The sequence below is a fragment of the Pseudochaenichthys georgianus genome, chromosome 17 (assembly GCF_902827115.2).
Source record: "Pseudochaenichthys georgianus chromosome 17, fPseGeo1.2, whole genome shotgun sequence".
Taxonomy (NCBI): domain Eukaryota; kingdom Metazoa; phylum Chordata; class Actinopteri; order Perciformes; family Channichthyidae; genus Pseudochaenichthys; species Pseudochaenichthys georgianus.
The window spans coordinates 25,448,860-25,470,327 of record NC_047519.1 but is presented as its reverse complement, the minus strand read 5'-3'; the positions used below and the strand labels follow the sequence as shown (position 1 = coordinate 25,470,327).

The 21,468-nt window shown below is 41.3% G+C and overlaps 2 protein-coding genes across 4 annotated transcripts in view; both read right to left on the bottom strand.

The window, feature by feature from the left end:
* arhgap21b (Rho GTPase activating protein 21b) overlaps positions 1-4,363 on the bottom strand; it is a 40,720-nt gene extending 36,357 nt beyond the window's left edge. For all 3 annotated transcript variants that reach the window (XM_034104065.2, XM_034104066.2, XM_034104067.2), the window contains exons 1-2: positions 4,115-4,363; positions 3,089-3,284 (exon numbers count right to left, since the gene is read on the bottom strand). In XM_034104065.2, coding sequence (XP_033959956.1) covers positions 3,089-3,157 — 69 coding nt within the window. In that variant the 5' untranslated portion in view covers positions 3,158-3,284; positions 4,115-4,363. The remainder of the gene's footprint in view (positions 1-3,088; positions 3,285-4,114) is intronic.
* Positions 4,364-6,900: 2,537 nt separating this feature from the next.
* Positions 6,901-20,888, bottom strand: prtfdc1b (phosphoribosyl transferase domain containing 1b). Its single transcript, XM_034103703.2, has 9 exons — positions 20,686-20,888; positions 20,341-20,447; positions 13,121-13,304; positions 12,531-12,596; positions 9,660-9,677; positions 8,767-8,849; positions 8,523-8,569; positions 8,302-8,378; positions 6,901-7,610 (listed from the first exon to the last, which is right to left on the bottom strand). The coding sequence occupies exons 1-9, from the start codon at positions 20,854-20,856 to the stop codon at positions 7,563-7,565; spliced, it is 801 nt and encodes a 266-aa protein (XP_033959594.1). The 5' UTR covers positions 20,857-20,888; the 3' UTR covers positions 6,901-7,562.
* Positions 20,889-21,468: the final 580 nt, after the last annotated feature.

Sequence of the window (21,468 nt, the reverse complement as noted above, 5' to 3'; positions counted from 1 at the left end):
AGTGTCTAGTCTAGGAATCTGAGTGGAGGATGGAGACGTTAAGCCCACTTTGTCTGCTATTTGGATTCTGATGCAATGTTTGAATAGCATGCACGAAGCAGCTGATAAAGCAGACACGCACTCCAGTGTAAAGGAAAGAACAATACACTAGCAAAAGCCCAAAATCTTAAATCAACTCATATATTTGTTTCTATCAAGTTGTTATGCAATATAGGAAACAATCATCTACCGCAGTGGTTCTCAAATGGGGGTACGCAGACCCCTAGGGGTACGTTGGAGTACTGCAGGGGGTATGTGAGACTTATTTTATGTTAATAAAAAAACAACATAAGGAATGCATTTAAACAAACTACTTGGACATGTCTCCATGCTTTAATGTTCTAATAGTAGATTATCTACTTTATTCAAAGTTTACAGTAATTCTGGATAATAAAATGGGAAAAATAAACAGGGTGCTCTCTTTTCCTCTCCCTCTCCTGACAGCCCGTCAGTCTCGAGTCGTGCAGCTCGCTGAACCTGTAATAACTGACCCGACAGTAAAGAATACACATATTTATAACTAGTTTAGCTAGTTCCAGAGTAGATAAACTAGCTAAGTGTGTTAGGTCTAACTCTTAGTGTATTTAATTTTGCTCCACTCAACGGTGCAGAGCTGCGTGTTGTCCGTCAGCAGCAGCTGATCTGATCTCTCTCTCGCGTCCGGTTATACTTCACTCGCGTTTATGTCCAAATCTGTCAGATCTAGCTAGTTCTAGTTAATTATATGACTGCCTGCTTATCAAAGGACACCTAAACAATAAGCGTTGCTTGGCAACAGCGTGTGGCCGCAAGTATAGCGCAGCATTATGCATATGTATATGAGGGGTCAAAATCCCATGCTCATATATTTTGTTCTCTTCATTCCCCACGCCCCAAAATAAATAAATAAATAAATAGATATACCAATTTTAGGAAAAGTAACTAAGTTTGAGCAGTGTGGGTTTTATATTAACAGTTACACATATTTCAAAACGCGAAGTGTAATAACTGCAGTGGCCTTCCTGTCACTGAGAATAACAAAAGTTCCTCAGTGAAGCACAAGCCCATGTTTATCACTAAATTGTACAACTTATTAAAAAGATCAGTTCAATGCAAGTAATGTCGTCTTAGTGTTATTGCATGATGTTAAAATTGGTTTGCCATGAATTTAGTGATGGATTGTAAACATTTTAAATGTAGCATTTAAGTGTTTCTCAGTTACAATGTTGTCGTTTTAATAAATGATGGTGCAGCACTGTAGGCCTATGTACCTCTTTAAATAGCGGCATTTTTTCCGTAACAAATAGTTTTTGCGCTGATCAGGGGGTACTTGGCTGAATCTTTTTTTCAAAGGGAGTACATTATTTAGTTTGAGAACCACTGATCTACCGGACCAATGGTCAGAATAGTTGTGAACAGGTCAAAAGAATAGAGAAGACTGCATGACTAGAAAAGTATGAGAAGACATGGGGACAATGTCCTTAATGTTTTTACAGAAAAATACAATAAACACACTTTTTGAGTATTATTATATATTATTTGCTGTTATAATGCAATCTACAGTTGTACTTTTATTTAAAAAAATAAGATCTTTATTTCATGTTTTAATTCTCTTTGTAACTCATTTTCTCCCTTTATTGAAATAAAAATACGGCACACATTTGATATCAACGTCTTTGGACCAATCTTTATCAACAAAGACAATCACACGTTTTTCTTGGCAACACGCGTTCAAAATAGGTTTTTAAGAAACCCATACACTTCTGAAGTCATTAAATCCACAGTGTCATCATTTCCAGAAAATCCCAGGGCCACAGACTCCAGGGGGTTTCCGGATCAAAATTAGCACATGAATTGGTTTGTGTGGTAGGCTTATGAGAGGGACTTCTAAAAAGGAGGATTTCCACCGACTGCACAGTACCAAGGTTCTCCAAACACCGCACAACACTTCCAAAAGAAAAACTAATCTAAAACATGTTTCTTGAGTATTATACAAAATATGGTTTTTCTAAAAAAGCAACACAGGAAGATTTTATTTTTCCTGGAGTTATTTTCTGTACACATGAACCCACTATCCACATCTGAATTGTGTTCTACGAATCATTCATTCAACTCATTGTTTAGTCCGACCGTGAAAAGACCAAATTGCAAAAGTAGTTTTCTCTGCAGTAATGAGCTTTGTGTTTAAAACATCATTATGCTTGTGTTTCCACTAGGAAAAGAGTTTATTTATGTGTTTAGACTTCAACGAATCTCTGGACGCCTTATCAGATGCATTCAAATTGAATTAATATCTTGTTGAGCACAACATTATCCTTATAGCTCTCATGTACTCTATTCAATGATCTACAATCCAATTCAGTCCGTCTGTTTGAAGTAACAACATGAGAATCCCTCATTTACAGATTATTCCCATAGAAGTAGAGGGGCTTTAGTGACGAGCTGAATATTAGATTAAAAGCAATCTAGTGAATGAAAGAAAACTACAGATTCTATTTCAAAGAGTACATGGTTCTACCTACTAGTTTACCATAACGGTCTTCATTCAGACAGCAAGCTCTCAGAGGAGCAGATGGTGTCCTGTCTGGCGTTACAGAGGTCACAGCTTAACAATCTGAAAGACTGGTCTTTAATAAACTGCCATTGTCTCCTCCAATATCCTCCAGTGATGAGTTTGATTAAAACAAAAATAATCTAATATATTGTCCTGCAATGGGAAATCTGGGTTTTGATCTGGAAATATACAATGACCAACCCCAGCCGATTACAAGAAAAACCTACAATTTGGCAGCAGTTATTATAAAAAAACAACCCAGACAGTGAAGCACTGGTGAGATGAAGAGCTAAACAATCCAGCAGGAGTTGTTACAAGAACAAACAGCTGGGCCAAAGTGTCAAACACACACTACTCCCCCACAAACACCATAGTGAGAGAGAGAGAAAAACTAGAGAGTCGGTAGCCCCTGAAAAATCTCTTTCATGATCCCCATTTGAAAAATGTCATTCATTAATTATTATACAAATAACATTCAGCGTGTGAGCTTTGAATTGTGTTCTTGTTGTTGTTTACCTCACAGAAAGAAGATCTTGCTGGTTGTCTCCCATCATCTTCAGAATGAACCCAATGTGATGCCATCATTCAACTTCAAATAAAATCCTTTTATCCATGAACGCCCATATCAAAAAAATAGCTCCAGCAGGATGCAAGTATATAGTTCCAGTTTGTCCAATTTACAGCTCCATTCTTGCTTGATTTATTAGTCCATCTGTTGAAGAGAAAGAAATCACAGACATATGTTATTACTGCACTTTGTTTTAGGGTTAGGCCTATTTTTAAATTAGCTCATTGTGTATGGCGTCTATCACTGTGTCAAACGTTTTTTTAAACAACATGAATCAATACCCTAGTTGTTCAACAACATAATAGTAGACCATCCGTGCTTAATGATGGACAATCAGCATTATGCAACATGCTAATCTAATTTAACTGAGTATCATCTTAAAGTTGTGGACGTAGTGAAAAACAGAGAGGTGACAAACCACGACATCACCGCATTATTCACCCGAGAACAATTTGAGGTTGCTGCCTTCAGCTTGAAGCACAACAACGTGGATAGTCAACACTGCATAATGAATGGCCAGCAACAAGTGGACTAGTTACAGACGGGAGGCAGGGCGAAAGAGAGTCCGTTGAAATTAAGTTACAACAAGCATATAAGACCAGGATAATAAAGCATAAGTGACACTTGGTCATCATATGGTTTGTATTTAAATTATAAAACCATCGGTAGTGTGGTTACAGGGGGTGAATTTGAAAGTCTCTTGTTTGATGGTCAACTGAGGCACGAACAGAGCGTGTCGAGCTGTTGTTCTCCAGCGACACACAAAAGTAGTTTTTTTTCTTTGTTACTTGTAATATAATACCGACACAAAGAAAGTTCAAAAGGCGATACGAGCCGACGTACCCACTTTATGCGTTATACACGTTGTGAAAGATAACTTGTAAAGTGAGTAAAAACAACAACCAAACTAACTGAGGCTACAGGCTGTTAGCGGTTAGCATCCATGCTAACGGCTGGAGTTTAAACAAAGTTACCTGTGTAGTTGCAAAGCGTCATTACAGGCCGGTAACAGCGGCAGCCAGTATCCATAAAGGCGACAAGAAAAAGTCAAATCCTAGCGTGGGAGTTGCAAGATGGTCAGGCGTTGTCATAATTTAATATAGTTTGAGTACAAACTGCTTCCCGGTGATTATTCCAAACCCACACAGGGGAGGCGCATGGTGCCGTTTTGGAGCAGGAGATTTTTTTGCTTCCAGCGTTCCCGATCCCTACTCTCTGGGAGTCCACCTTCGGTCAACAGGATGCTCTCAGCCAATCACAAGCCGGGTTGTATTTGACCGAGCCAATCAGGTGCGAGTTTGCAAAAAGTAAGCGGCATTGGTAAAAAGTGGTGTTTTTTTGCCGTTTCAACTGGAGTTTAATGTGGGGAGAAAACGTTCCCTGTCTGCCGGACGACGAAGTGGAAGTAACAAAGACACACTTATGTTATGTTCTAGCCTTTCAACAATTCAACCCGCTTTTGTATCATATAAACAATAAGGCAGAACGAGCAGTCACATGTCCTGGTTCAAAGTGAGGTCGAGAAGGGCTGGCATGTGGATGAGGAATGTGAGTTCACACAACATATAATCTCTGCTCTCATCTTGCTGCCATACTCCCCAAAGCAGATAATTCAAATCAATTGCTCCACAGCGACAGTGCTTTACACACAACCTTGAACAGATTGTAGAATAAGTGCTCAGATTGTCAGAGGTCTGACAAATGTCCCTTTTATTCCCCTCCACCATAAGAGACCACCTGTTCTTGGGATTGGCAGCTTTTGTTGCAGAGGTCCGTTTTGGGAGGAGACTTTCACAAAGCTGTCCTGTCCAGCTAGTTCAACTTTCAGCAGTAGGAAAACAACTTGTAAATTGAGGTCCAAATCCATTTGTACCTGACAGACAAAACATCTTTGAACTGCTTCCCCAAAAAGTGCTAACAAATATATCCTCATGAAACATAAACAGGTTTTGTTTATTGCACTTTATATTTGTTCAGCCTACTTGAATTCATATCTCTCCATTATTGTCCTACATAGTTGTTATTGTACTATATGTTTGTAAATTGTGCATTCTTTTGGCCAGGGAAACACAATTTCACTGAACGATGTACTACATCATGGATGACAATAAAGTCATCCATAAAGAGTTTTTCCATAAGATCTATTTTTGCTTCACCACATATCAAAAGGAACTTGTTTTGTTATTCCACTACATTTATTTGACAGCTATAGCTCTTTTTTTGTTGTTGCAGAATTTCAAACACAAAACATGCAGTCCAACACATTGTTTTTCATGAATTGGTCCGTTTTGAGAGTTGTTGCTATTTTGCTTCCATAATACGTGTTTGCAGTCTGGTGGAATGAAACCATCCGAAGTATACATTGAAGGTCACCTATTATGCAAATTCCACTTGTTCATGTATTTTATACAGAAACACGTGTCCCCTCTGTGTAAAGAGATTCTGAAAGCTTCAGAAAAAAATATTTGCTCACTTTTTGTCCTGATCCATTTATAAAAACCTGTCTGAAAAAGAGCTGATCAGATTTTGGCCACTTTATGATCTCATAACGATTTTTTGGCTTGTGTAACCTTTAGCCAGTACATCCGCCTGCACCTCATCACCTGAATCTCCTCCTAGAACCAAATATCTCTCAGAGGGGCGTTGGGAGTGGCATCTTATTTTCATCTAAAGTAAAAGACAGAGAATCAGCACTTTTGAAACAGGGGCGTTTATGGGATGCTACAATGTACGATCTGTTTGGTATTTCGAGCCAAACACTTCAGAGACATGTTTTGTATAACTGAGACCTATAATATATTGATGAAAAACAGTATAATAGGGGACCTTTAAGGTGTGTATTTGACTACACTTAATCAATTTTTGTCTGCAGAATTCTCCTTGATTCACCAAAAGTTAGCATTAGATAATTCTTCTTTTGCATATTTGATCATAACAATTCTTACAAAAGGAATTGTACAGTATAAGTAATAACTAGGGAAGTAACTTGGGGTTGTTGAGAAGCTATGTTGCCCTCTTCACCAGTGTCTCCCTGTGACAGGTTTTTAACCAAGGACCTTTACTTATAAAAGAGTATTTAATGTCTGTTATTGCTATTTTTACTCAAGTAATGAATCTGAAGACTTTTTCCTGTGAAGACTTACAAGTAAAACGTAGGCTGTTAATAATGTACTATTAGGGTGCTTTATATTTTCCTTAGTTGTTAGGGCATAATTCAGGTCAGAGTAAATTCACTACAATCCCCAGCCTGAGTCCATGAAAAGTACTGTTTTGTTTTTTTAGGCACATTGTGTTCCCTGCTTAAAGTCTGGGGAGTCATATGTCAGGTGTGTACAAAGAGCACTGCAGCTCAACACAACCACTCTCTATTGTTCCCTGTACTAGATCATTGGCAGTTAACCTATCTATTTTTTTTAATTAAAGAATTTCTAACCTCAATCTTCAGGATGCAACTGTTGGCAAGTCTTAAAATGAAAAATATGCAATAATACACCAGTTAACAAAAGGTTAAGGAGTTTAAGAGCACTCCTCAATGAGCTAGTTTTCCTTGTCTTCACTAGAATGTAAAACATCCCAGCAGCTCAGTAATATGATGTAGCACACAAATACATATTTAAATCACACAATTGAATATGTTTTGGTATAGCCTAAAAAAAACGTATGAGGTAGCCAGCCAAGACCTCACTTAAATTGTATTGTATGTAGTGCATTATTTTAAGTCCGATAATGGGATAATATTAAACTGATAAATGACAAAGAAAATGTTTGAAATACTTTACTTGCATGTTATATTATAAAAGGAAATACAGAAATTAGATACCTATTACACTACATCTCAGTTTTAAAGTAGTAAGTATACTCAGGGTTTGCCCAGCATTAAAGGTGACAGCAGGAGAACAACAGTACCTAATGAAATACCAGACAGGCAATGTACACGTTAAAATCTATCCCTAATTTCTTATTAAAACTCTGTTTCTGTCATTTTAAAAGAAGCTTTCCTTTGTTACCTAATCACACACTGACTTTAGAAAATGTATCACATTCATACAGGTCATGATTATCAAGCCTTTACAATGCATACAAGAAGCAAAGTTAAGATGACATTTGTGTTAAAGTCAAACAAACTATGGCACACAGTTTCCTTGTATTTCAATTATCAATACAGATAACTTCTGTAAACATTAACAATGAAATGGCTACTTTAAAAGCAAAGTACACCATGTACTTGCTTTGATAAAATTACCAGATAAACATCAGTGTCTATTGTTATAACACATTTCATAGTAGGAATGTTGAAACAAATCAGAGGATGCTTGAGATCAAATGTCACGATAGCAGCTGTAAGTGAATGGCATCCCAGGGAAAATGCTCAGGCTTGCTGTTAGATGACATCTGACAGTGGCCTCCTTTTGCAGTCCTTTTTTAAATCTTGTATTTTGTTTTCCCACTTTCACTGATCACACAGATATGCTGAAAAAAAAGGAGAAATAGAACTCAGTACAAACTTATTTTTATTTAATGATGTAAGAAGGGGTGTGAATTGTTCCCTTCTTCATGATGAGATTAAGATTTGATACAATTTGACTTCAAATTGATTCTCGATTAAAACAATTTTGGGATCTATTCTGCACTAATAAAGGTGCTTTGGCAAATTATGGTAAGAAAGCTGAGGTCAGGGTGTACAAGATTACGGAGTGTTCTCATTGGATTGCAATAATCTAACACACAAAGGTAAAACTATGACAAAAGGTGACATTCATGCTTATGTTGCCATTAGACAAATATAAACAGTTTACTGAAATACAATCTTAGTATTTCTAGATTCTTAATAACTTTATAAACAACAAGTTCTTAAAAATGCTGCCTGTTAAATCAATACAATTGGTAGGATTGGGAAACTTGCAACCAGTGATATGTGTGATTTTTCAAAAAATCTGTTATTTCACAACATTTGGACTTATTTAGGTTTACTGTTCATGTAAGCAATAATCAGGTTCCTTTTTTTGGATTTCTTTTTTCTAAAAGTGGTTTTGTAAAATAATATTCTCACTTGTAACGTTAATCCAGCCACTCCCCCAATGGTTAATGTTACTAGACAGTCATGACTTATTTCACTAAAGAGTCATTGTTGTCTATAATTTAAAAAACAGCACCAACTCACATTTAGGTCTCTAAAATACTCATTGTAGTCTAAGGCATATCCAACCACAAACCGATCAGGTATCTCAAAGCCGACATCTGAAATCAAAAGACAAAGTGGAATATTGATAGAAAATATTTCCATGGTCCAAAGACTCACTGACTAACAATCTGCGACGACTGTTTTAAGTGAGAATAAACCCATGACTCATGAACACATAAAAGGGCTGGTCAGATACGTACAGTCAGGAAGACATGTTGAGTTATGTGGCACTCTCTTAACCAGCAATCTGGGAGGGAAAAAAAACAGACATTATCATAGATATCTCTTTCTACCGGTTAGGTTTAAATGTAAGAGTAGTAACCTGCGTCACTTATTCTTCCTTTGTCTCCCTCTTTCTGTCTAGACTGGAAGGCGGATCTTGAGTGATTCACAAAGAGGAAAACTGTGCTAGTTTGGTTTTGAGGTCTTTAGAGTATAACTTACCCTGCTACTTTGATCAATTTGGGACTGAAGGATTCAACATGCTTCAGGAGAGCATTCATTGTCTTTCCGGTGCCCACAATGGCCTGGAAAGGAAAAGTTTAAAGAAAACTGGATTGAGAAAGCAAGAGCTTGCCAAGAAGTAAATGCAGATGAAAAAACAGACTTATTTTTACATTGCAGTACAAGTGAAAAGGAAAAAGTTGGTCGGACTGCACTTGTATTACATAACGGTTTATGAGCATTCTCTAAAATAACTTTACTTACACTTGAAAAAGAGGAATTTAAAACCAACATGTGATATTTGACACACAAACGCCTCTGTTGTCATGTAAATGTAGGTCAACAAGCCCTTCATATCGGGTTGTCCCAACACACTTATGCTAAACATTTATTTTCTCTTGTGACAGGATATGAGTGTAAAAACAGGTGGAAAGAGCACTAGATTATCCTGTTACTCATGTAGATGTGTTCATCATTTATAGTTGAACTATTAAAAAAGGTAATCAAAACAATAGCAACTTTAAAAAATAAAATAAAGTATAAGACAATAACTGCAGGGCCATATTCACAAATGCTTAAGCACTGACTAATGACCGTTGTTTCAAAATCCTGCAATGCCTACATAAAGAGAGTAACCATGACGAAGTGACCACAACGATGGCCTTGTAAATGTCATTATTTCTCCTTCAAGGCTAACAAGAGTAGGTTTATGATCATATTTCCCAAATATAGGTCAGCCAACTTAAAAAGTTTCCTGAAGTTGAACTCAGGTCCTGTAAAGAGAATATGAGACTATTAAGTGCCTTGACCTGGATAACCATCCAGGCTATGAAAAACAACAGGCTTATTTGGTGGAGAAGAAAAACAGAGGAGCAGAAACACGGTTGACTTACCTCCACAATCAGTACGTTCTTATGAGAGCATTTTGGGAAGAGAAGAGAGAGCAGAACAAACTATTATTCTTGGTTTGGAACAGAAATAAAACGGATTATCTTCATGTTAACCACACAAACAATGGTCATCTAAAAAGCAAAAAATAAACAATTACAGCTGAAAAAAAGAGGCAAGTAGTTTTCAATATGCGTGTGCTTTGTTTGAAAAGCAACACACATTTAAATTGTAATTTTGTAAAAGGAAATTAACATCTTTAAGCTTATTTTTCTGGGAATAAGTAACAGCATAAGTGTTGAAACGTGGGCAATAACCATCCGTATTTGTTAATGCAGACCCTAAATCAGTAAGGGATCAAATCATCTATGGAAAATGTCATCTACATTGGAAGCCCATGTCCCTACAGTCGTTTAAATGCCACCCTGAAATAGCTGAGATTCTGCAAATGTTTGACTAATTGGCTGAAGACAACTGGGCACTATTTATACTAACAAAAACTAAAGCTTCAGTTAACTCAGATAGGTCACAATTATAAAAAAACAACTTAAACGGCCGTGTCATTGTCTGCAGTATACTCTACTTTACAAACAAAGGATTCAGCCAAGCATGCAGTCGTGCTTTGTTTAGGACTCATTATTCATACAGATTTATTTTGGAATGCAGTAAACCCTGGAGAAATATAAAGGAATAAGTGATTTATTAAAAGGGTGAGCCACTGTCTGTCATATGCACTGTAGGGAGGATAAGGCATAACATGAACTATGCAATGTTCCTTGTCACACAATTGGTTTATCTCTTCCAGCAAACCATGGTAGCACTCTGTTACAAAAAGGTGACTAAATGTAGCCGTACATCACAGGGTGCTCAGGGATTTCACAAGCACACTTTAAATACTGAGAGCGAAGCAGCCGGCAGTGACTCAAGCTAACTACCTCACATCCTTTTCTTGTTGCCACGCCTGGCCATAGGGCATTTTAGTGTGTGCGTGTGGGTGTGCGCTTAGCTAAGGGAGGTGTGTGTTTAAATCAGCTGATTTATATTACCTAAAAATACTTTTGACTCCTGTAGTAGTAGTTAAGTAATCCATCACACACACCACAAGTGGGGAGAAAAATATCTTTAAAAAACAACAATGAACTATTTTGAAACTTGATCGATTGTTTAGGTTATTTTTCAGAACAAAAGGCTAGACTGTGAATCCATCCATCCATCCATCCATCCATCCATCTTCTCCCGCTTATCCGTGGTCGGGTCGCGGGGGTAGCAGTTCCAGCAGAGAGCCCAAAACTTTCTTTTCCCTGGCGACATCAACCAGCTCTGACTGGGGGATCCCAAGGCGCTCCCAGGCCAGCGAAGAGATATAATCCCTCCGCCTGGTCCTAGGTCTACCCCTTGGTCTCTTCCCAGCTGGACGTGCCTGGAACACCTCCCTAGGGAGGCGCCCAGGTGGCATCCTAACTAGGTGCCCGAACCACCTCAACTGGCTCCTTTCGACGCGAAAGAGGAGCGGCTCAACTCCGAGTCCCTCCCTGATGACCGAACTTCTCACCTTATCCCTAAGGGAGACACCAGCCACCCTGCGGAGAAAACCCATCTCGGCCGCTTGTATCCGCGATCTCGTTCTTTCGGTCATGACCCATCCTTCATGACCATAGGTGAGGGTAGGAACGAACATGGCCCGGTAGACAGAGAGCTTTGCCTTCTGGCTCAGCTCCCTTTTCGTCACAACGGTGCGGTAAAGCGACTGCAGTACCGCTCCCGCTGCTCCGATTCTCCGGCCCATCTCACGCTCCATTGTTCCCTCACTCGAGAACAAGACCCCGAGATACTTGAACTCCTTCACTTGGGGTAAGGACTCATTCCCTACTTGGAGTGGACAGACTGTGAATCCAGCTTCTTAAATGGCAGGACTTGCTGCTTTTTTCCATTTGATGTGAAACTAAAATATATGTTTGTGAGACAAAACTAGAAATGTTCAGTCGTAGTTTCAATTGTTATGTTCTTCATACCACCCATATCCAAGTGCGTATTTCTTGACGTAGTGTGCATGAGTTACAGAGCAAAAACTATAATTTACTTGAAAATAGGCAAAGAAAGGAAATAAGGTGTCTGTCGCAATATTGGCTTCTCTTATTTCCATCCCCAGAAATGACTGTGACCATAGTTTGGAAATTAGCCTGTACATTTCACTTAAAGTTAAAAGCACACACACACACACACACACACACACACACACACACACACACACACACACACACACACACACACACACACACACACACACACACACACACACACACACACACACACACACACACACACACACACACACACACACACACACACACACACACACACACACACACACACACACACACACACACACACACACACACACACACACACACACACACACACACACACACACACACACACACACACACACACACACAGTTTGATTTCATGATAACAAGACAAGCAAATAAAGAGTGAGCCTGTAGCAACAATGATAGCAAGTGTATCCCCCCCATGTACACAGATGCTACCCTTTGCTTCCACTGAGATCAAGTGAAGGAGGTCTTTAAACAATTACATTAGAACAATTGGTATCTGATGGCTGCTGGGTTTGTCAGAAACTGCCATCTTTGATCTCCGTCACGGAAGCACTGAACCATTTCCTCAGGATGGAGGGGGAGATAGCAGATGAGGGAAGGCTGCCCTCTTCAGGCGGACTTCTCTCAATACTCATTGATGCCACTTGTAAAGAGTTTTTATTGTAATAGAGCTTATCATTATGTTTCACTGGACTCAAATGTGGTTCTTTATCTAAGTTGGGCTGGTTTTTTTAATGGTGTAGATGAGAAAAGTATTACCTTTCCAGCTAAAAAAGACAAATCCTCTGCTCCGACTATGTGAAGATCCTCTGTTGACTGATCATTCTGAGGGATTCAAAATATAGAAAATCAACAAGTTAGTTAAATTAACGTTGGATATCCTATTTAAAAACAAATAATCATTGTCAGGTACAACAGATTTTTTTACGAGTCTATATTATTCATCCGTTTTTCTTAAGATTCATGGACACAAATCAAAGTTGTATTACCAAGTAGGTTTATACATATGAGGAATTTGCTTTGGTATAAGTGGTGCACAGAGACACCAAAAGAAGAATACGCAATCTTAGCTTGAATTATTTGACCAATGTAAGGTGTACTTGTATGTTATCTCACGGGCAAATTCATATCACCTATATAATTCCAAAATATATGGTATTTTTCTGCTTTGCTTGTGATGCTGTAGCTACATGAGGCACATTTAAAGCAAAGTTACACAAAGGTACCAGTGTCATAATGTATTAAATATAACACACATCTTCTGACTATGTCATGGGACATATTCATTCAGTTTTCACACGTCCCTTAGCGTCAGAGTGCTGTTTGTGTCGCTTTGAGCAGGAGCTCACCAGGTAGCTCTTGAGTCGGATGAAGTGGACCCTCATGGGGAGGGTGCGGTTGGAGTTGCGGCTGAGGGCCTTGATCTTGTCCACCAGGTCGACACAGAACTGGTAGCCTCCTTTCAGCACACACAGCACCACGATGTCATGGTCCCCCAGGTCATCCATGATGTTTCGAGCCAGACGTTCTGTCCTGTAAACAACGTGACACTCTAACAAGCCATTTAATCTGTCTGGGACATTATCAGCAGGCTGTCAATAAGGTGTCTTTGGTAGGTTTGGGTTTAAGGACTTGGTGCAGTTTAGATATAATTATATCAGAAATCCAGACTTGTCTCAATCGTCAACATCAGGCAAGTGCACACAAAGTGGGCTTGAGCCCCTGCCCTTTTTCTTCCACCAGAGAAAGTGCCCTTTTCCCCCCCTTTAAAAAATAAATAAATGAATATATATCTACTGCTGTTCTCATTCATAACACTCCGTTCGATGTCTCACTATGGGATGCGCCTCATCGCGGAGCAAACAGAAGCATCAATCTCATTACGCCAATCCTGATTGGCTGGTGATCTTGACGTCAGCTTCAGGGGAAATCACCCCCTATAAGTAGCCTGCGCCACGACGCATGCGTCATTCAAACACCTCTTCTCGCTTCAGAGCACATCTCTAATGGTAGCCGGGCAAGCTAAACAGTCCACAGACTGAACCAAAAGCTAATTTCGGTCGACGGGCGTTAGCCGGCTACCCTATTCTGCCTCGCAGAAGAGTATAGTACTAACACACCAGTTAGTATTATAATCAACCTCGCCGTTCTTCCTCTGGAATTAAGGTAAGGTTTTGATTCTCAAGTTAGCAACACACCCGTTGCCAGCTTGTGTTTTTTTCCCTCTCCACGGTAGCGAGGACGTTTTTTTTTCTTTTCTCTTCTCACGGAGGAGAAAAGGATTAAAAGAATATTGCCACACCAGGTAATATTCTTTGAGGAAAAAGACCCACACTGTCCTTTTTTTCTCCGGATTAAAAACAGATTGGTAACACCTTTTTCGACGTACCTGTTAAGTGCGGGTCCTCTCCACGCCTCGCGGCGAACGAGATGGACGCCTCTCTCCCTCACACCAGAGGAGTCAGGAACTCGGAGGCTCGGCTCTGCGGCTGCGGGTTGAAAGTGTCAGGCACAGACTCACACCAGATCTGTTCGTCCTGCCTCGGGCTGGAACACGCCCAGGAGGCCATTGACAACCCCGGCTCGTGCGGGCATTGTGCCCGCTTCACTATGAAGAGCCTCCGCCGAAGGTTAGCACAACAAGCTAGCCTGTCGGGACAGGACCGCCTCATGTCCACTGGTTTGCCGGCTAGCAATCAAGACACGGGGGCGTCCGCCGCAGAGATGGAGCCCCTCACTGGGTCGGTCTGGGGCTCATCGACAGCGGCAACCGCAGAACCGGAATCCCGCGCCATATCAGGCCGAGACCAGGTGGCGGCAAGAGACGCGGGAACGGGGCCCCACGCTTTACCAAGCTGGGGCTCCCGGCTGGACCTCACCATGGTTTCACCCGCGGAAGATGTCCTAGAGTTAGACTACATGGAGGACGAAGAGGATACCTCTGAGTTCCTCCTGTCTGACTCGGATGAACAGTCCTCTGCCCAAGCTGCCTCGAACTCTGCTCGGTTTAAAACACCGAAGACGCAGAGGTCGCAGCCCACCCCGAGTCCCCAGCCCAGGCTGGAGACAAGGGCAAGTTGGCCGAGAAAATCTCCGGTTCCGGCTGCAGCTCAGGCTCAGCCAACCCAGAATTTCGGCCAGCAGTCGAGGAAGAAGAAGCGAGTGGCGTGACAGCCCCTCCTTCTCCCCTCCGTGAATGTGTTCCCGCCGCCTCGAGAGATGCCTAAACACCATCCTCAAGTCCGCACAAACACATGTCACACGTTGATTGATTCCTCTGTCATAAAACATTTGCCGCTGACGCATCCAGGTTTCAGGCCGAGGGCGCCGCTCAAAAAAAATGAAAAGGAAATCAATAAAACCAATAAGCAGCCCACCAATTTTCTCCCCTTTTGAGAGCAGCTACGGCATCTCTCAAAAGGCGGATTATTGACGGGTCTGTGAAGGCACCACCGCCACGCGCAGTGCCGGCTGGAGCTGTAAAGGCACCACCGTCACACGCATGCGCAGTGCCGGCTGGAGCCGTAAGCGTGACATCTCAGCTGGCTCTAAGGAGCATACAGCAGGAGATACTCACGACACCCAAGCTGCCTCGAACTCTGCTCGGTTTAAAACACCGAAGACGCAGAGGTCGCAGCCCACCCCGAGTCCCCAGCCCAGGCTGGAGACAAGGGCAAGTTGGCCGAGAAAATCTCCGGTTCCGGCTGCAGCTCAGGCAACCCAGAATTTCGGCCAGCAGTCGAGGAAGAAGAAGCGAGCGGCGTGACAGCCCCTCCTTCTCCCCTCCGTGAATGTGTTCCCGCCGCCTCGAGAGATGCCTAAACGCCATCCTCAAATCCGCACAAACACATGTAACACATTGATTGATTCCTCTGTCATAAAACATTTGCCGCTGACGCATCCAGGCTTCAGGCCGAGGGCGCAGCTCAAAAAAATGAAAAGAAAATCAATAAAACCAATAAGCAGCCCGCCAATTTTCTCCCCTTTTGAGAGCAGCTACGGCATCTCTCAAAAGGCGGATTATTGACGGGTCCGTGAAGCCACCGCCACGCGCATGCGCAGTGCCGGCTGGGGCTTTAAGGGCACCACCACCACTAGTGCTGCGTACCTGGACTCACATTCAGGTTCAGGTCTGGACTCAAGTCCAGAGGTTCAGGTTCAGGTCCGGACTTATAAGTCCGGACCTGAACCCATGGCTTGTGTCAAGTTGTGTGAGTAACTAAAGTGAACTTATTGTGAGCTAATTATCAATTGAAAATTAACTCATAATCAACTCAAATTCAAACTCGTCAGGTTTATTGTGCTCCCTTCCAACTTGTGTCCACATTTCAATACAAAGTACAAATGTGCCACTTAGTCTACAAATGACTTATGACAGCAACTACAGTGAACTACTACAAAGTTCAAACATTTATTTCATTTACCAAACTAAAGTAACCAAACAGTCCCTGAGCTGACTGAGCCTAAATCCCTAAAACGTTGCTGAAAGGTAGAGTGTAGAGTAGACTATACATATTACACTGTTACACACCTACTATACAGTATAGGCTACACTGTAGTGACTGACTGTACAGTCAGAGTGTACTGTACTGTCTGTGCACCATGTATTTTCTACAACTCTACATGTGTACATTATACAGTACATACTACATACATAGTGATGTACATACATACTGTTAGAAATTAAAATCAATGTTGATATGGCGTAATGTTGAATTAAATACACTAATTTTAATTAGTTTTATTCTGAAAAAACCGGAAGTTCACACTATTAACTCTATTAGAGTCCGCTGTGGGTGCGTTACGGCGGAGCCGCGTTAAGTCTGTTCGCAAAAGGAGAAAATGCTCAATGACAGCTGTTCTCTTTAATGCACGATTTAAACGTACTGTTATGCGGGGACACACTCGTACACGATTGACCTCCGGGTCCTCTGTGCGTGTTCCCACCCCTGGCTCTGTTACCCCCAACTCTGGCCAGAGTGAAGGAGCAACGCCACACACTTACTCTGATGTTTCCGCCCTAGCCCGTAATGTACGGGCTGGCGGGGATATATCAGCTGTTGTGCGGGCAGCCATGGCAGCCCCCACCACGCAGGGACAGATTGTCTCAGGCGGGGGGGCGATCCTTTACCCACACCCAGAGCGCGGGGCACTATGGGCCTGACCCGTGAGTGGTACAATCTGAATACAGTGGGACTCCCTCAGAAGGTGATAAACACTATTCAGAGTGCGAGAGCTTCCTCCACCAGGTCTCTTTATGACTGTAAGTGGAGGGTGTTTGAGGAGTGGTGCCTTCAAGAAGGACACATCTCTTTTCAATGTCCTGTCGGGGTGATTTTATCATTTCTACAGGACTTGATCAAAAAACACAGAGCTTTCTCCACGATCAAGGTGTACCTGGCTCCTATTGCTGCATGCCATGTGGGCTTTGAGGGTAAGACGGCTAGCCAACATCCTTTGGTTTGCTGTTCTATGAAGGGAGCTCACAGGCTCCTCCCTGTCTCCAGGTCGCTGGTGCCCTTATGGGACCTGGCAGTGGTTTTAAATGGGCTCAAAATGACCCCATTTGAACCCCTGGAAGGAGCTGACATGAAACATCTGTCACTCAAGACAGTGCTGTTACTGGCCCTGGCATCCGCCAAGCGGGTCAGCGATATCCATGCACTGTCTGTACATCCCTCATGCACTCAGTTCGCCCCAGGGCAAACGAGAGTGTTGTTGAAACCCAACCCTGCCTTTACACCAAAGGTGGTTGGTTCGTGTACCCCAATTGACATTGAGGCATTTCCTCCGCAGCTGGTTTCCTCCGGGGAGCAGCAGCAGGATCTGTTGTGTCCAGTCCGGGCTTTACACACATATATGGACAGATCAAAAGAGCTTCGTCTTAATGACCAACTCTTCGTGTCCTGGGCTAAACCTCACAAGGGTAAGCCTGTTACTAAGCAACGGCTCTCCCACTGGATCGTGGAGGCAATTGCTTTGGCCTATACGAGTCAGAATTTGCAAGCACCTTCGGGTCTGCAGGCTTACTCGACTCGGGGCCTGGCTACATCCTGGGCTTTGTTCAAGGGTGTTTCCATCCAAGACATCTGTGCAGCAGCGAGCTGGTCTTCGCCGCTCACTTTTGTCCGCTTTTACAGGCTAGAGGTCTCCGCTCCAAGCGTGGCCCGAGCAGTGCTGGGCACCTTGTTGAGTCAGGACTCTACCTGTTAAATTCTGGTTGATCTGTGATCTTCGAGATAAGCTCGTCTGGCAATACGGGAGCTACAATATCCCATAGTGAGACATCGAACGGAGTGTTATGAATGAGAACTATAGGTTACTTACGTAACCCCAGTCCTCAGAGTAACATGAAGTGAGATGTCTCACCAGACGGCCCTCCTTGCTATGGTGAAGCGAGAAGAGGTGCTTATTTTGAATGACGCATGCGTCGTGGCGTGGGCTACTTATAGGGGGTGATTTCCCCTGACGTTGACGTCAAGATCACCAGCCAATCAGGATTGGCGTAATGAGATTGATGCTTCTGTTTGCACCGCGATGAGGCGCATCCCATAGTGAGACATCGAACGGAGTGTTACTCTGAGGACTGGGGTTACGTAAGTAACCTATAGTTTGCGCACAGTTTCCCTTTCAAAAAATATATTGATTGAATACAAAATAAAAAGATCAGGTCGGGAGATAAGACTGTGAAGTTCCGATGCTCTCTCTACACACACGAACGCGCACATGACCAATGAGGGCACGAGATAAGTTTGTGCACAGATGGAAGGCTGACAGGCAGGAAGGCCATCCAGTTATTTTAGCCGGGCCGGCTAAAATGATTGGTCGTGCTTTTTACAGTACTACGGCTTCCACAGATGAATTTTTGTAATGGATTTTTTGTCAAAGCACTGAAGATATTCATTGCTATCGGGATGATTAGAGCATTCCATGGAATATAACAAAAAGTGTATCTCGAGCCGGTTTCTCAAACTTACCTACCCCACCATTAAGGGGAGACACTTAAAGTGAATACAGTAAAAGGTGTATCTAATAACGTTATAAACAATCGCCACATTGATATGCAAAGTAGGCGTTAACTAGGCCTAATTAAAATGCGCTAATTTGCATGCAGTTACCAAGGCATTGCAGGTGAAAAGGATAAAACTAAAAAACACATCACCTCACAACTTCCCCAGATAGTTACTTACGTCAAGTCAGTATTTTCCCCTCAAATGTTATGTCTAAATGCAGATTAAATCTATAGATGAATTCAGATATGGTAGTAAAGCGAACACCATTTATATGTGTTTCTTGGAAGTTTTATTTCTATTAGAGTGAAAGAAAACATGGAAGCAAAATAGACCAGTACGTGAAAAACCATATTTTTGCCTGTAATGTCCTTAAACAGTAACTTCATAATTTTGATTGTTGGCTGCTCATTTAATAACTATTAATTTGGCTAGTTTGTTGTCTGCTCTTGTGCTTAGTGAATACTAAAGAAGACCATTGTCTCTGTGTTAGCTGATTATTTTGTAGAATTCTGTTGAGTATTAAACAATTGCGTGAGTGTATTAAAAATAAATTGGTCAGTAAGTCAGAGATGTGCAACTATATTTAACTTTTTGTTTTAAAACATTTTTTTATAAATGATTATGGGAAGTGCCCTTTTTCTCACTTGAGCACCCGCCCCCCAAATTGTCTGTGCACGTCCCTGGTCAACATTGTTATCTGGATAACTTTTCTATCCATTTACGAAGAAGGAGGCAAGTCTTTTTATCACAACAATCTGTCCAACGTAGCAGAGTAATGTTTAGATTCCTGTTTGTAAGTAAACATGCTATCTCAAAAACAGTAGCCCATTTCATTGGAATTTGGTGAAAGGTTAGGCTACAAGTAAACATTTCTGGACTATCAGAACTATTGTAATGCAGCGGTGCAATTTCTGAAGAATGTATGCTATACTTTTGTCATATGAGGATAATACACTACACTACTTGAGTTTTGGACTGTTGGTCAATTAAAAAGACACTTGAAGATGTCACAACAATGCAAGTTATCATAAATGTAATGTTTCACTATTTACTGATGTTCCAGTCAGAATAATATTTTGGCAGCTAATTCTTTACAGATTTAGAACAAATAAAATCACTGCATTTGTCACTATTCCCAAACATAATTTCTTCATCAACACAAAGACTTATACTGCCTTTGACTAAAAAGTATTCTGACACTTGTCATATTTCTTTATCACTGTATGGTGATGTAGATCAAGATTCAGGTCCACATTAATGTCTTCCATCAAAATCATAAACTTTAGAAAAGTATGTGTATCTATCATGATGCTTTATAATGGTCTGCTGGTGAGTTGTTTTTGGTTTTGTGTGACAGACAGTGATCATTTTATAGACATAGTGACCAAATCACAACAGTTGAAAACAGCACCATGGTCCACAAGAAGTGAATCTTCCCAGAATCTCTCAGCATTTTCAAAAGCAAGTATAGTTTGAGCCACCTCACAGCAGAAACACTTGGGAGGCTCAAAGGTTTTTGTTACAATGGCAGCAGAAGAGGGGTTTTGGGGCTGTACCTGTCCACGATGACACCATGTGGAACGACGACACAGTCTAAATCTCCGGAGTAGTGAGCCGGATAGCTGAAGAGATCTAAACTGTAGCCTGGCCAGTCATCGTCAATCTGCGAGCAAAAACATCAACTCAAATCATCATACTGCATCACTGTTGATCGTTTAAAAGTTGCAAAACACCAAACGACTTGTATCACCAAAAGTTGCACGAACAACACACATGAGGGCACAATACATTTACAAGGTGTGAAAAGTTGCCTGAATTTGCAAAAACTGCCTGAGCATCAATGGAAACTTTTCCCTGCGCTGTAGAACGCCATGCTTTCGTGTTTTCTAGTTTTAATTTACCACAATCCCGCCGCCTCCTCCGATTTGTGGTTTGATGAAAACGTCTGCCATGTTGTTTTCGTGCTGACCAAAAAAAAAGTCTCTAGGAAAGTGGTGGTGCAGGAGGCTTTGGGGGGAGGTTTTGGCACCGGGTGGAGAGAGGAGGAGTGAAGGGAGGAGTAATGTTTGCATCCCTCTGTGATGTGTTATACTGCTCTGCTGCCGCCAGGGGCAGCATAACACTGAACATCTCTATCAATCACATGGCTGCTGCTGTTGGACAACACACGCTGCCTGTTAATGACTTAATTAGCTATACTAAGCAGTGATGGTGGTAAAGTATCACAATGTTATTTGTATGCTTGAATACAATAATATGTAAGTAGTCCTTCATTCAACATTTACATGTTAAGTGTAAAAGTAGAACAATACGCTTTTATAAGAAAAAATTGAAAGACAAAATAGTGGAAAGTACCTTAATATATTTAGACCTACTCAAGTAGCCTACTGTAGGCTACCGCACAATGTTCAGGTAATTGTACTATACTTTGTTATGCTGCTTTATACTTATACTCTACTAAATGAATAATAATGAACTGTACTCCACTGTATATGATAGCAATAGTTACCTTGCAGATTAATATCACAAAATGTTCTCAACAAATACATTATTATGTATTATTATGGATACACAGATATACCTTAATTGATCACTTGGTGAAATTCCCAAGCTTAATCAGCCTCATTTTGCTCCGCAACATTAAAGTGATGTGCACACATTAATACAGCCACAGTTAAAAATAA